This window comes from Antedon bifida, chromosome 4 (genome assembly GCF_963402885.1).
Source record: "Antedon bifida chromosome 4, ecAntBifi1.1, whole genome shotgun sequence".
NCBI lineage: Eukaryota > Metazoa > Echinodermata > Crinoidea > Comatulida > Antedonidae > Antedon > Antedon bifida.
The window spans coordinates 24525416-24540043 of record NC_136229.1 but is presented as its reverse complement, the minus strand read 5'-3'; the positions used below and the strand labels follow the sequence as shown (position 1 = coordinate 24540043).

The window sequence follows — 14628 nt, the reverse complement described above, 5'->3', positions numbered from 1 at the left end:
CTATCACAATATCTTTGTACTTCTCAGTGTGTTTTATACAATTAATATTTATGTATGTTTAGGTTTATCACGCAATATTATTCTTCTTGACCATTAGGACTTCTACGCATAACACTCTTCAATTTTCAAAACTGTCTACTGTTTTCTATGAGAATAGTAATAATTGAATAATCTTTCAATAATAATCTTTTGTATGTATTCTAGTAATAGAATGAGACCAAGTCAGTAGCCTAATAATGCATAACACATTATGCACATTTGTATTCCGTTATTATTAACGTGAATATATTATTCGTAGGCCTACCACTTCTATGGTTATGTTATGAATTTACAAAGGAGTGTAAATAAATAAAATAAAAGATCTGTTCAAGGAAAATGAGAAAACGAAAGTTCATCATCCAGCAACAAAACCGAAGTCCCTTGCTTAACAAGCGTTCGAACTATGAACTTTTCAAATAAATGTTTCGAGAGCCAAATTTTCAAAGCTCATGGTAGGCCTAGTAATGATTGATAAATCCGGATCATCCGTAGGCCTACTACAAGAATTCGGCGGACCATGGAAACTAGGCCAGCTATTATGGTATTTTCTCCTTTAGGATGGTATATAGTTTCAAAAGACGTTCAATTATTCTTATACAGACAATAAAACGGTACTATATTTGTCAAAGTTTGTGTCAAGGTAAAAGGTTAAAATACCCAGATGGTTTAGTAACTATACTGCTTGACAAAATGTTATCACACAATGACTTCGCTACGGTTGGCTAAATAAACACAATGTCTATATATAAACACATTCATGTATAATATAGTTGGCCTACCATCTGCCGTTGTTAACTAAGGTCAGACCAGTTTTATACGACATTATCAACTCACGAAGTTTTCGTTGATGGTGTATTGACAAATAGGTATGTTTTCAAATAGGCCTACTTTTTCTTATCTATATTAGGCTACTAGTATTAGGGCTTAGTAGGCCTACGTTGTACGGTGATATTGAAACGTGGTCTTGACCAAATAAACGGGACGTTAACAAATGGAAAGAATGTTTAAATATAAATAGGCGCAATAAAATGTTGACTGCTGGAGGTAAAGGAAAAACTGTAAGGTAGGCCTAATTATGATCGTTCTCAAACTTAACTAAAACTGAGAAGCGCGACAGCCAGCAGTGCCGTGCAGCGCTTACTGAGATATCAGCATACCAGGAAATGCACTGTTGAGGCAATAAGAGTAATGCATCTCTACTAATGACACAGTCAATATGGCACAAACAGGTTCGAACCGATGCCATCACATGCTAGTCCGACTCCTTGACATTATACCATCACTCTCTGGTCTATACAGCACCTGATATTCTTAGACGGTCTCCCATACAACGCAACCGTCCCAACCTTGCTTAACTTCGGTGAAAACGATAACGATAAAACTTGTTTGTACTTCTTAATGGAACCATCACTGCCAAATATTTCATGATCAATAATATTTCCAACTATTATTCATATGTATTTATTTTTTAGAAACCGTTACGTGAAAAATGGCAACTGATAAAGGTAACATTTCTTCAAACTTTATGTCACAAAAACTTGTGAATTGCCCATTATTATATGGACATGATATCATATCATGCCATATTTTGGCGTATCACTACTATAATTGGGCACATCACACTTTCTTTGTCAAACTAGTTTGATAGAGCTTAACTTCCTTCATTCATTTTAACAAATTCACGTCATTTGTTTTATATAACTTACTTAATATGCAGATTCATTTTCTGGTTCGGCTGATAAACAAGACTGGGCCAATCATGATTGTGTAACTTGGATAGATAATGGAGTTTTGCTGTCGAAGTGGGTAAGAGAGGATAACCTCAATGCCATTAGAGATTTTGAGGTTCGTAACGATGACATCTGGCTCGTGACTTATCCCAAGTCAGGTAAGTTCCTTCACAAGACATTTTGTGCTCAAGTTGCCATCGATAATTCACTGACAACACTAATAAACTCAACAGAATAACCAAAAATGACAGTCAAGCAAATCAATTTCCTGCAAGTTGCTCAATTATTCATCAATCAATTGATCAATTCACCCAACATACACTCAAATCAAATATTAAATGATTCCGAACGTGATTCCTTAGGAACAACCTGGATGCAAGCTATCATGTCTTTAGTTGCTGTTGAAGGTGACGAAGAAAAGATCAAAACGACATACGTAGAGAATGTACCATTCATAGAATTTTCTTTTGCTCCTCACTATTCATTGGTAGGTCTATATCTCACTCTTCTCTAATCTTAAACACGTTAAACATAAGTTCACAGGCATGTCAGAAAGGGAAAACATTTATCAGCTACAGTAGCCTAAACCACGAAGAGCTGGCCAGAGATATTATCAATTTTGTCATTGTTTTTTATCACTCCCTAATCTAGCTCGACAGCACGCCGGCTCTACATAGAATTATAGATCAAGCCCCTTCTCCACGAATGATTAAAACTCACCTTCAAGATATTCACCAGCCTCGGCAACTGTTAGAAAAGAAACCAAAGGTAATCCTTCATTAATCATTGGTTGTGTTGGAAATATGTAGAAAACAGCAGTGGTTTGTCCTGTCATGACGAACGTTTTAGCTCCTTCCTATCCGGTCTGACAATATTTTTCCTAATCGAAATTAAACATTTAAACATATATTATTACTTTACCTAACAAAACACGGCTGGTATATTTATGTGTTGATTACATTATTAATTGCATTTGGGTTTCTTAAAAGATCATCTACGTTGCAAGAAATCCTAAGGATGTTGCTGTGTCGTACTTTCACTTTCACACATACAGCCGTAGTTTGCCAAAGTACACAGATTGGAACCTGTTCTACGAAGATTACAAGGAAGACAACGGTAAGTAAATAATGCTTGAAGCTATGTGATGCATGTCAATTCAACGTAACCAAATCATTAAGCAATGTTATTGCAATTCATTAATAGTTTGCTATGGTTCTTGGTTTCAACATAACCTGTTCTGGTGGAAAAGACGTCATCTTCCCAATGTTCTGTTCTTGAGGTACGAAGACATGAAGAAGGTATGAACAAAAACTTTATTTTCACACACCACTAGCAATATTCATTCATAATCATCCATAATGATTTATTTTGTCTTCAGGATCCAAAGGTTGCCACTGTTAAAGTTGCTGAATTCATGGGATACAAACTTTCAGATGATGTTATTGACAAAATTGTCGAAAAATCCAGTTTTAAAAGTATGAAGACCTGCAGTCACCGAGTCCATCCGCCTCCCGAGAAACTATTGCCGATCGACATGCATGTTTATAAAGATACTTCATTTTTTAGAAAAGGTAGGAGTCTGATCAGTGGACATTCTCAACGCCATGGATCATGTATAATAGTGACTTCTATGTCTAGTGTCGTCTAATACTATCCTATAAAGTTAGAAAAAATGTTATACATTTTTAATAGCTTTCTCGTTCATTTAAAATTATTGTGGTAGTCAAGCCGTTTCCAACAAATCCACCAATCAAGTGACCCCCTCGTGAAAGCAGACTTAATCTGTCTTCTATGGCTTAACACTTTGGGCGAGATGGGAAATTGATGATCGGTTTAAGCTTGATTGATATAAGTGATGAAAAGATGTTAATATCGGTGATGATTGTAGCCTAATGAAGGGGTGTTCATGATAATTGATTCTTGTTTATTATTAACGATAATGATGGACGATGTGTCTTTTTACTACTAGGTGTAATTGACGATTGGAAAAACTACTTTACTGCTGCCCAAAATGAAGAGTATGATAAGATATGCATAGAAAAACTTAACGGAACTGGACTTTATGATGATTGTACTTAAGCTTAAGTAAAATATGATGATAAATACAATGTTATAGCTTCGCCAAACAAGTAACACAATTCATGTGCAGACATGGACTAGCCCTATCACTATATCTGTGTATTTCTTGGTGTGTTATTATGAAATATTTATGTATGTTTAGGTTTATCACGCCATATTATTCTTCTTCGCCATTAAGATCTTCTACGCATAACAATCTTCAATTTTTAAAACTGTTTACTGTTTTCTATAGCAATAGATCTTTCATCTGCTAATCTTTAGAATAATCTTCCACGGGACGGACTATTAAGAAGTGGCGGTATCAGCAGCAGTTGGCTCCTGTGTCATTTTAGAGTATAGGTTCACATGACAATACTGTACAAACAATGAAGCAGTGGACTCTCGTAAATAACAAGTTTGAATATAGCTTTAATGTTAGGGTTTACACATCTACTCGAAACACGCCCTCTTCCTTAATGATTAAGAATGATACTCGATACGATCTGTAACAAATAGTAATTAGGCTTATAACACACTCTTAATAAAGTACTAAAGTCTGTACATTGTATAGATAAGTACATGGCACAATAATACAGGCATGTATTACCAACCATGTATAAAAAAAATAAACACATACAACGTGAGTGAACTATTATCTTTTTTCTCATACAGGAATTCTCCAATTGCCTAAACAATAAAAGAATTTTCAACCACAGTTGCCCGTTCACCGGGAATATCACTTTAGATTGTAACAGTTTTGAAAGTTCGATCAGGTTTGACAATAATTCCACGTGCATTTATTATCTAATCTACTCGTGGACTGCAAATTAAAGTTTGAACGTACGTGTATATAATAAAAGAATATAGAATGAACCGAAGTACTTTTATTGATATTAGTATCCTCATGACATAGCTAAAGCCAGTCTAAATAAATATTTAAACAATGTTATCGGGTCAAACTGCTCTCAGATAAAAAGTGCGACTAGACCGGTTTATGCACCTCGCTCATGTTGTATTACATTATTATAAGAACTGTATTCAATAGCCGTGGGTGTTACTTCTTTGAAAACCAGTAACGGTAGGCCTATACTTTCTCTCTTCAAACAAACATCAAACATTTCAATTAAATGATATTCTTATTACTGTACAACACGAATAATGCAGGGTTAAACCTATATCGACGATAATAGTGTATGGCATTAAGCCTAGGCCCTACAAAGAGAGGATGGATGATCACAATTGGTTCGTTGATTCCTGTGTCACAATGAATTGTCTTTCCCATGGAATGTCGGTCCTCTGTGACACTATAAGTATTTCATCCACCATCCTTCAATAAACAACCTGTAGCCTAATTTCTAAATCTGCAATACGCTAGGGTACATAAAGGAAATTTATATTATATAGGGATGGTGATGATGATCAATCAATCTTTCAGTTTTTAAAGCGATATTCCAACGGTCATGGCGCTTTTATGTCAAATAAAATAAGTTTTTAGAAGTGACAGACTTGGAACTGATGTCCAATGATGATGAGTTTCTAATGTGTACAGGATTACTTCAGAGCCTATATGTGCAACAGAATGAAAGTTCGATCTTCCAGCTATAGGCTATGTTTCTTGGAATGTGGAAGAGTATTTGTTTGCTAGATCTTCCTCTTGAATAACTATCAATACTTGCATGATAACCGTTTCAATTCAATTAGCAACTTTATGACTATCTTACTACTGCATTTTATACATTAATTTTTAATCAAATTAACATGTTATGTTTCAGAAACTTTGTGAACAACCAACATGGCGTCTGATAAAGGTAAAACAATATTTCATTCTCCCACTATTGCATGATATAAACTGTTGATTTTGATTCTCAAACTCTTGACAAATATTTGTTTTGTACAGATCTCGATCTCTTCAGTAAACTATTTGGCGATTTTTCGGCAAAAGATCACGACTGGGAAAATGATTGTGTGACTTGGGAAAGAGATGGAATGTTGCTGTCGAAGTGGATGACGGAAGATAGCCTCATTGCCATTAAAGATTTTGAGGTTCGTGACGATGACGTCTGGGTTGTGACTTATCCTAAGTCAGGTAACGGTCTTTATGTCAATTAATACTAGACAAAGTCAAAGAAAATGATCGACCTATCTTATCATTCAATCAAACTTTTGATCGCTCGAATTCATCAATAAATCTTATTTCATTCAATCTATGTCTGGTGATCACTTCATCTCATCAATTGAGATTTAAGGAACAACTTGAAATTCAAGTAACGACTCATAAAATAGTCAATCAATCAGGAAATCAATGTATTGGCATCTTATATTTAGGAACAACCTGGATGCAAGCTATTATGTCTTTAGTTGCTGTTGGAGGTGACGAAGAAAAGATCAAAACAACATACATGCAGAATGTACCGTTCATAGAAATGCCTATGGTTCCACACTACTCATTGGTAAGTTACCTCAAATCTTTCCACATAAACTGATCCGAAAGTATTAACAATTGTTTGCAATAGCCAGTAATGTACTACTGTTTCCTAACAAAAATAATGTTGACCAAACACAAGCGACGAATCATCCCAGCAGTCGTATGTGATTGGTCAAATCATCGCCTATGGCATAGCTTAATGATTCATTAAATCAATATAAATCAAGCTTGACAGAATGCCGTCTCAAGAAAAACTTTTGGATCAAGCCCCTTCTCCAAGAATGATTAAAACTCACCTTCAAGATATTCACCTTCCTCGGCAACTGTTAGAAAAGACGAAACCCAAGGTAAGTATACATAATCAGGAATTCTCCTAATTGATGGCAGCTCTTTCTACTAAAAGTGTTAATTATCTTCATTTACTTGTTTCAGCAACTATTTTAGAATATATAAATGAAAGAATTGATGGTTAGGAATGTGTGTAACAACCAGATAATAATTTTTATTGCATAATTTATGAAATTAGAGACTGTATAATTGGATGTAGGCCTAAAATTCAAATAGTACAAAAATACACTATTATTAAGAACTTCCACTTTCTTTAAAGATCATCTACGTTGCCAGAAACCCAAAAGATGTTGCCGTATCATTTTTTCACTTTCATACCTACAACCGCAGTTTGCCAAAGTACACAGATTGGAACTTGTTTTATGAGGATTACAAAAAAGATAACGGTAGGTGAAGATTTCTGTTTAAAATATGACAGCCGACAAACCTGCCGACCAACTACTGTATGGCCGACTGATCAACAGACCGAACTACAACTTACATGATACAAGCACCACATGTGATACAAATGAGATGCTGTATTCCCTAATATGATAATAGGCAAATTGGAGATACAGCACGGGTAATTATGTAGGTATCTAGGCCTATACTTTGATTGATAATCTCTATCATTCAGTTTTTTTTTCAATTTATATTTTTCTTAAATTTCTAATAGTCATCTATGGTTCTTGGTTTCAACATAACCTGTTCTGGTGGAAAAGACGTCATCATTCCAATGTTCTGTTCTTGAAGTACGAAGACATGAAAATTGTAAGTTATCCAATGTTTGCCTAATTTCTCCAACATTTAGTACATTCTTTCGTACACATAAAGACATGCGGCCTAAATACGTTCTTCTCTCAAGTGAAAATCAAGTAAATATATTTCATTACAACATTTTGTTTCTCTAGGACCCGAAAAGTGCTATTATTCAGGTAGCAGATTTCATGGGATACAAATTATCGGATGAAGCTATTAACAAAATTGTCGACAAGTCAAGTTTTAAAACAATGAAAAGCAGCGATAAAATTGGTCCTCCTGCAGACAAATCTGGATTATTTGACCCGAAGTACTATAAAGATCCGTCGTTCTTTATAAGAAAGGGTGAGCTTACGTGAACAAATATATCGGACAAATGAATTTTATAAATTAACAAGGCCATATACATGGCTGCAGTCGCGTGCTCAAGTTAGTATTTACCGACCGACCGACCGACCAAACGACCGACATAGTGAGCTGTAGAGTGAATAATAAATGGAGTAGTCAAAGTAATGTGTAAATCCAAGGTGTAATGTAGCAATGGTAATCGTAGGCCTACGATTTGTATTAAACCTGCCATTGTAAATAGACGATCTTTTCAAAAAGGAGATGATGACGATGCAGAGAAGTTGGTGATAAGGATGCTATGATTATTATTAATATTATTATATTGTTCGCTGGTGTTTGTGAGGTGTTTTTAGGTGCAAATTTTAGTCAGTGTTTACCGACCGACATAGTGAGCTAAATAGAGTCGTTTGCACGCGACTAAAAATGACAATATGTTGGTGCATTGTATGTAATATCATTACAGATGGTTTCATTAACGACTGCATTTTGTATTTCAGGTGTTACTGGCGATTGGAAGAATCACTTCACAGTTGCCCAAAATGAAGAGTTTGACAAGATATGCAAAGGAAAACTTGACGGAACTGGACTATATGACGATGACTATTCTTATTAAAATAAAACAAAAACATTATTATTCAATCGTTGCTCCTTGAAATAATACTAAATAATAGCAACAATGAGTTCATATACAATATATATATATATATATATATATATATATATAGGCCTATAGCCGTTTTTAATTTTGATGATCATTTTATTACTGGTGAAGTACGGTAAAGTAGTAGAAACTTATTACAGATTATAGCCAAGGGCAAAGTGATAATGTTTTCGTCTCTCGTCTCTGTATCATATTATTAATAACAAGATAAATGAATGGTGAATAATAATAATATCACAGATTGCTGATAACATTATGCCTATTGTTTGTAATGATAGTTTTAGTATTATGTTTTCCAATCTGCAATTCAGTGAGAAAAATGCTTTGAATGTTTTTTTTGGATCTATCGAAGGCCTTTGACACCATACATCATAATATTCTTATTTATAAGCTTTAACATTATGGTGTCAGAGGTCTTCCTCTGCAATTCATTAAAAGCTACCTATCAAATCGTTATCAACTTACCTCTTTTAATTCTGTAGATTCTCCCATGTTACCTATATCATGTGGAGTACCACAGGGATCTATATTAGGTCATCTTTTGTTTTAATTTACATTAATGATATTGCAAATTGCTCTAAATTATTGGATTTTATTTTATTCGCTGACGAGACCAATATTTTTTATTCTCATAAAAACAACAATGTATTATTTCAAACAATAAATTGTGAACTCGTTAAAGTGTCTGATTGGTTTAAGTTATTTTTTTTTTATTTATTCGGTATAAAAAAAAATTAAATGTTAAATTAATTATTAATTATCTTTAAATACTTCTAAAACTAATTATATTCTGTTCAACAAACGCAAATCTTCTAAATTCAAGGATGACATAGTCATGGCTGATTCCAAACTTTCATGTGTCACAACCAAATTCTAAGGCATTACCATAGATTCTAACTGAAACTGCTGGAAACCTCATATTAATCGTGTATCTAATATAATTTCTCGGAATTTAGGAATGATGAACAAGCTAAAATAATATTTACCACCTCGAATTATTTTAATCCTTTATAGCACTTTAATTTTACCATATCTTTTTTTATGGTAATATCGCATGGGCAGTCAATAAATTCGAAACATTACCGTGTCCTTCGCTAAGTACCGAAACGTCAAAATATGACCACTTATTTATACTTCAGAAACGCGCATTGCGTGTCTGCACAGGCGTTTCTTTTCAATCTCATACCAACAGTCTTTTTCATAATTTTCGAATTCTTAATATTTATGATTTGAATAAACTCCAAATAGCTGTCTTTATGTACAGATTACACAAGCAAACCCTACCTTCACATTTAAACAATTTGTTCATTTCTACTTCTTCTGTTCACAATTACTCAACTAGATTTTCTGTTAACAATTTTTATTCAATATCACCCTGCAATTCCCATCTTAGACTACATTCCATTTTTTTATGCTGGCCCCAAATTATGGCAATTTATTTCAAATTTAAACAACAGTCTTAAACAACAGTAAATAGCTTTAAGCGTGAGTTTAAACTGTCTCTGATCTCGATATATGGTGAGTAAATAACACTCTGCTTATTTATTATAATTATATCATACAATATATATGAAATATGGAATTTTTTTTTTGTATACTGCTTTTATTTTTTACTTATTTATTCACTGCTTTTATGTTTATTGTAATTATTATTATTGTCTAAGGTTGCTTATTAGTTTAAAGATCTATGCTCTGCACAGATCTTAAAATATGCATCATGTACTAGGTTGTGGTAGTTGAATGTGGAAAATAAATTGAAATTGAATTGAAAAAAAAAAATATTTATGATGATGAAAAAAATGATTATTAGACAAACGAAATTCTGATAACACTTTTGAATGTGAATATAATATGAAACAATGTTAAAGAATAATGGTGTAGTATATTGACATTAAACTTGTGTTATCAGGTGATGAAATAAAAGTGAGACGAAAATAAAGTCTCATGGTAGATAAGGTATTAAAGTATGTCATTATGACACAGCTAAAATCGCTGTAAATATTTAAACAACATTATCTCAGTTCAAACTGTTGCTAATAAAAACCCGACTCTAGGCCCTGTTTATGCACATTATGGTTCATGTTGTATAGTAGAGTACAGTTTTCAACAGCCGTGGTCGTTATCGAATGTTCTTTGTAGAATAGTAATAGTAAAGGTAGGTCTTTTCGCATCCAACATACATTCACCACACGGTTAATAGAAACGCAGAGTAGGATTGTCGATGTCATTATTGGCGTGCTTGCAAGCCTGTACTAACAGATAGATTAATATAACGCGTCTTCCACACACAATGTTTAAACTAACAGTAGGGGCCTAACCAGTGTTTTATACCTTTAACTCTAAAAGCTGATAATCCTTAAGATAAAGATAATAAAACACTTAGCAATTAACCACACGGTTAATAGAAACGCAGGGTAGGATTGTCGATGTTATTATTGGCGTGCTTGTAATCCTGTACTAACAGATAGATTATAACGTGTCTTCGTTTCCACACACAATGTTTAAACTAACAGTGGGGGCCTAACCAGTGTTTTATACCTTAACTCTAAAAGCTGATAATCCTTAAGATAAGGATAATAAAACACTTAAATTAACCATACGGTTAATAGAAACGCAGGGTTGGATTTTCGATGTTATTATTGGCGTGCTTGTAAGCCTGTACTAACAGATAGATTATAATGTGTCTTCCACACACAATGTTTAAACTAACAGTAGGGGCCTAACCAGTGTTTTATACCTTAGCTCTAAAAGCTGATAATCCTTAAGATAAGTAAGTAAACACTTTCAAATAAGACATACACGGATGGAATTGATTCAGTTGTGTCTCTTCTTAAATGTTTGATTTTGTTTTTTTATTATTTAATGAAATATCAGAAACTTCTCTTTTACTTGCATTATTCACTTGTTATAAAATTTCAGAAACATCGTGATCAACCAACATGACGTCCGGTAAGTTAACCCCGCAATTATTTACACTATGATATAAATAAACCGTTTAATGTGATTCTGAAACTCTTATAGGCCTATATTTGTTATGTACAGAACTTTTTGGCGATTTTTCGGCTAAAGATCACGACTGGGAAAATGATTGTGTGACTTGGGAAAAAAATGGAATGTTGCTGTCGAAGTGGATTAGAGAGGATAACCTTGTTGCAATTAAAGATTTTGAGGTTCGTGACGATGACATCTGGGTTGTGACTTATCCTAAGTCAGGTAACGTTCTTTATGTCAATTGAACTAGACAAAGTCAATCAAAATGATCGATTCATCTTCTCATTTAATCAATTTTGATCGACCATCTCATTCAATCGATTTTCTTCAATCAATTTAATTTCATTCAAACGATTCAATCTCATCATACAACCAACCAACGTAACGTATCCAAAGTCAGGTAACGTCTTTATATCCATTAATACTAATAATCAACTAAAAAAAAATCGGGCAATCAATCGATTTTTCCATTTAGGAACAACCTGGATGCAAGCGATTATGTCTTTAGTTGCTGTTGAAGGCGACGAGGAAAAGATTAAAACCACATACATGCAGAATATACCATTCATAGAAATGCCTATGGTTCCACACTATTCCTTGGTAAGTAAAATGATCCGAAAGCAGAATGAGTATTTTACGGTTAACGAACACCCATCATCATTTTGTCTAAGACGACATTTTTTTTAAATTCGGGAGTGATAAATAATAGGCTTACTCATCTATATAGCATAACCAGTGGACGCAAAAAACACGGTCAGTGATTGGTAAAATTATAATATTGTGCGTGCATCAGTCATGGAACTTACTATTATTTTTTCTATCAAATCAAGCTTGACAGAATGCCGCCTCCGCAAAAACTGTTAGATCAAGCCCCTTCTCCACGAATGATTAAAACTCACCTTCAAGATATTCACCTGCCTCAGCAACTGTTAGAGAAGACTAAACCAAAGGTGAGTACCAGCACTACTTCTATTGACAGTTCCTTCACAAGAAAAACTCATCTTCTATTTTTAGAAAAAATACAAAGTAATATCTTTTACGGTGCCGCATAATGTCAATGAAATTAAATACGTAATAATTTTAGGCATTAATTCAAATATTAGTTCAGTCTACACTTAAACAAAGACATTCCACTTTCTTAAAAGATCATCTACGTTGCCAGAAATCCCAAGGATGTTGCTGTATCGTACTTTCACTTTCACACCTACAACCGTAGTTTGCCAAAGTACACAGATTGGAACCTGTTTTACGAAGATTACAAGAAAGATAAGGGTGGGTGGATTTTTTAAAAAGCTGCGATAGTCGACTAACCGACTGATTAACAGACCATGAAAATGACGCTCGACAGTTGGTCGAATCAGGGACTGGTCGAATGTGTGACTGAATCGGGATTACATAGACACGACATTGGTGGGCGGGGCGAAGAAGAGATAGTCATTAATTAATTTTTTTGGCTGGAGAGGGATGGGCTACGCCATGTGCACTGGCCCTAGACGACAACACCAGGTCACGGGACCAGTAACAGTAGTTGCGATGTATAATATATATATATAAACTGACGACGGAATCTGAATTATTTCCACTTATATTTTTTAAAGTCATATGGGGTTCTTGGTTTCAACATAACCTTTTCTGGTGGGAAAGACGACATCTTCCAAATGTTCTCTTCTTGAAGTACGAAGATATGAAAATAGTAAGTTAACAAAAATTTGAATTAATTTGCTTCATTTTATTTATTTTTTTAGCTTACATTCAGCATTCTTTCTTACGCTAAATGTATGCTTAAAATATCTTTATACAAATTCTCACTAGGACCCGAAGGGTGCAATTATTCAGGTAGCAGATTTCATGGGATACAAATTGTCGGATGATGCTATTAACAAAATTGTCGAAAAATCAAGCTTTAAAACAATGAAGAGCAGCGACAAAACTGGTCCTCGATTAGCAGCCCAAAGTGGATTATTTGACCCAAAGTACTATAAAGACCCGTCGTTCTTTATAAGAAAAGGTAGGCTTAGGTCCATTTACACTAGGACGATAAATCGACGATAAATAGACAAATACATAAAACAAAAGAAATATAAAAACTTTTCATTCTAGAACTATAGAATAACCATCTATGCTTCCTTTACTTTTACACGTCAAATCATGAAGTCATGATTAGTAAGAACAATATTATCGCGACAATACAACGATTTTATTGTTTTATTTATCATGACGTCATTTTGATTGGGATTTTAAAAATATTATTTTTATCAAAGACAGCATAAATGATTATCCTATATTTCTAGAACGAAAACCTTTCCAATTTCTTTTGTTTTATGTAAAAAAATGCATGCTTATATAATTATTTATCGTCCACCGTTATCGTCCTAGTGTAAATGGGCCTTTACGTGAACAAAATATGGGACAGTTGGGGAAAATATATATATATAATAGTCAAATTAATGTTGTAGCTAATAGGTAACGATGACGATGTAAATATGTTGGTGATGATGATGATTGTTATCATTATGATAATAATTATGTAAATGAAAATAATGTTGATGATGTTCATGCCATTACTGTTATGGTTCATTAACCATAATATTTATATTTCAGGTGTTACTGGCGATTGGAAGAATCATTTCACAGTTGCCCAGAATGAAGAGTTTGACAAGATATGCAAAGGAAAACTTGACGGAACTGGACTATATGACGATGACTATTCTTATTAAAATAAAAAAAAAATTATTATTTAATCGTTGTTCCTTGAAATAATACCAATTTTATAACAACAATGGACATTTTATTTAACAGTTTATAATGTTGATAATTTGTATTACTGGTAACATGAGGCAACTAGGTCTTTGGAAATGTAGGCCTACAGAGGGCAAATTGATAGCCATTGGCTAAGTGATAATGTTTACGTCTATACAAAGATAAATACCAGGATCAGGTGACTTAACAGCCCAATTTTATAAGCAATTTTGGCCTATATTTAAAAACAGGGCTTCGTAATTCGTAAAATAAAGCTTTCACAGACCAGTGAATGCCAATATCTCTTCCTTGTTAAAAAAAAAAGGAATGTACTAATATTAAGGCTACAGTTTCACTTTTTACACAAATATAATATATACTGTATATACTTTTTTGAAATTATAATAATGAATAATAAGAATACTAAGACAATACAGTAATTTTCGCAGATAATGTTGGTTGCTTTAGATATTGTTTGTTAAATTTCCAATCTGAAATTCATCAAGAAAAAGAAACGATTCCATATGGTTTTGGTGTAACAGAAAAAAAGA

General features: G+C 33.6%; 2 protein-coding genes across 2 annotated transcripts; both read left to right on the top strand.

The window, feature by feature from the left end:
• The first annotated feature begins 949 nt into the window (after positions 1-949).
• Positions 950-9008, top strand: LOC144839277 (uncharacterized). The gene is made up of 16 exons (XM_078694593.1): positions 950-1102; positions 1512-1544; positions 1757-1927; positions 2132-2256; positions 2421-2537; positions 2759-2885; positions 2973-3067; positions 3148-3411; positions 5600-5624; positions 5725-5913; positions 6153-6277; positions 6480-6599; positions 6860-6986; positions 7256-7350; positions 7491-7683; positions 8184-9008. The coding sequence occupies exons 2-16, from the start codon at positions 1529-1531 to the stop codon at positions 8297-8299; spliced, it is 1905 nt and encodes a 634-aa protein (XP_078550719.1). The 5' UTR covers positions 950-1102; positions 1512-1528; the 3' UTR covers positions 8300-9008.
• A 1433-nt stretch (positions 9009-10441) lies between these two features.
• On the top strand, positions 10442-14627 carry LOC144839118 (sulfotransferase 1C2-like). The gene is made up of 9 exons (XM_078694426.1): positions 10442-10502; positions 11267-11296; positions 11390-11560; positions 11814-11938; positions 12169-12288; positions 12484-12610; positions 12937-13031; positions 13151-13346; positions 13940-14627. The coding sequence occupies exons 2-9, from the start codon at positions 11287-11289 to the stop codon at positions 14053-14055; spliced, it is 960 nt and encodes a 319-aa protein (XP_078550552.1). The 5' UTR covers positions 10442-10502; positions 11267-11286; the 3' UTR covers positions 14056-14627.
• The last annotated feature ends 1 nt before the right edge of the window (position 14628 follows it).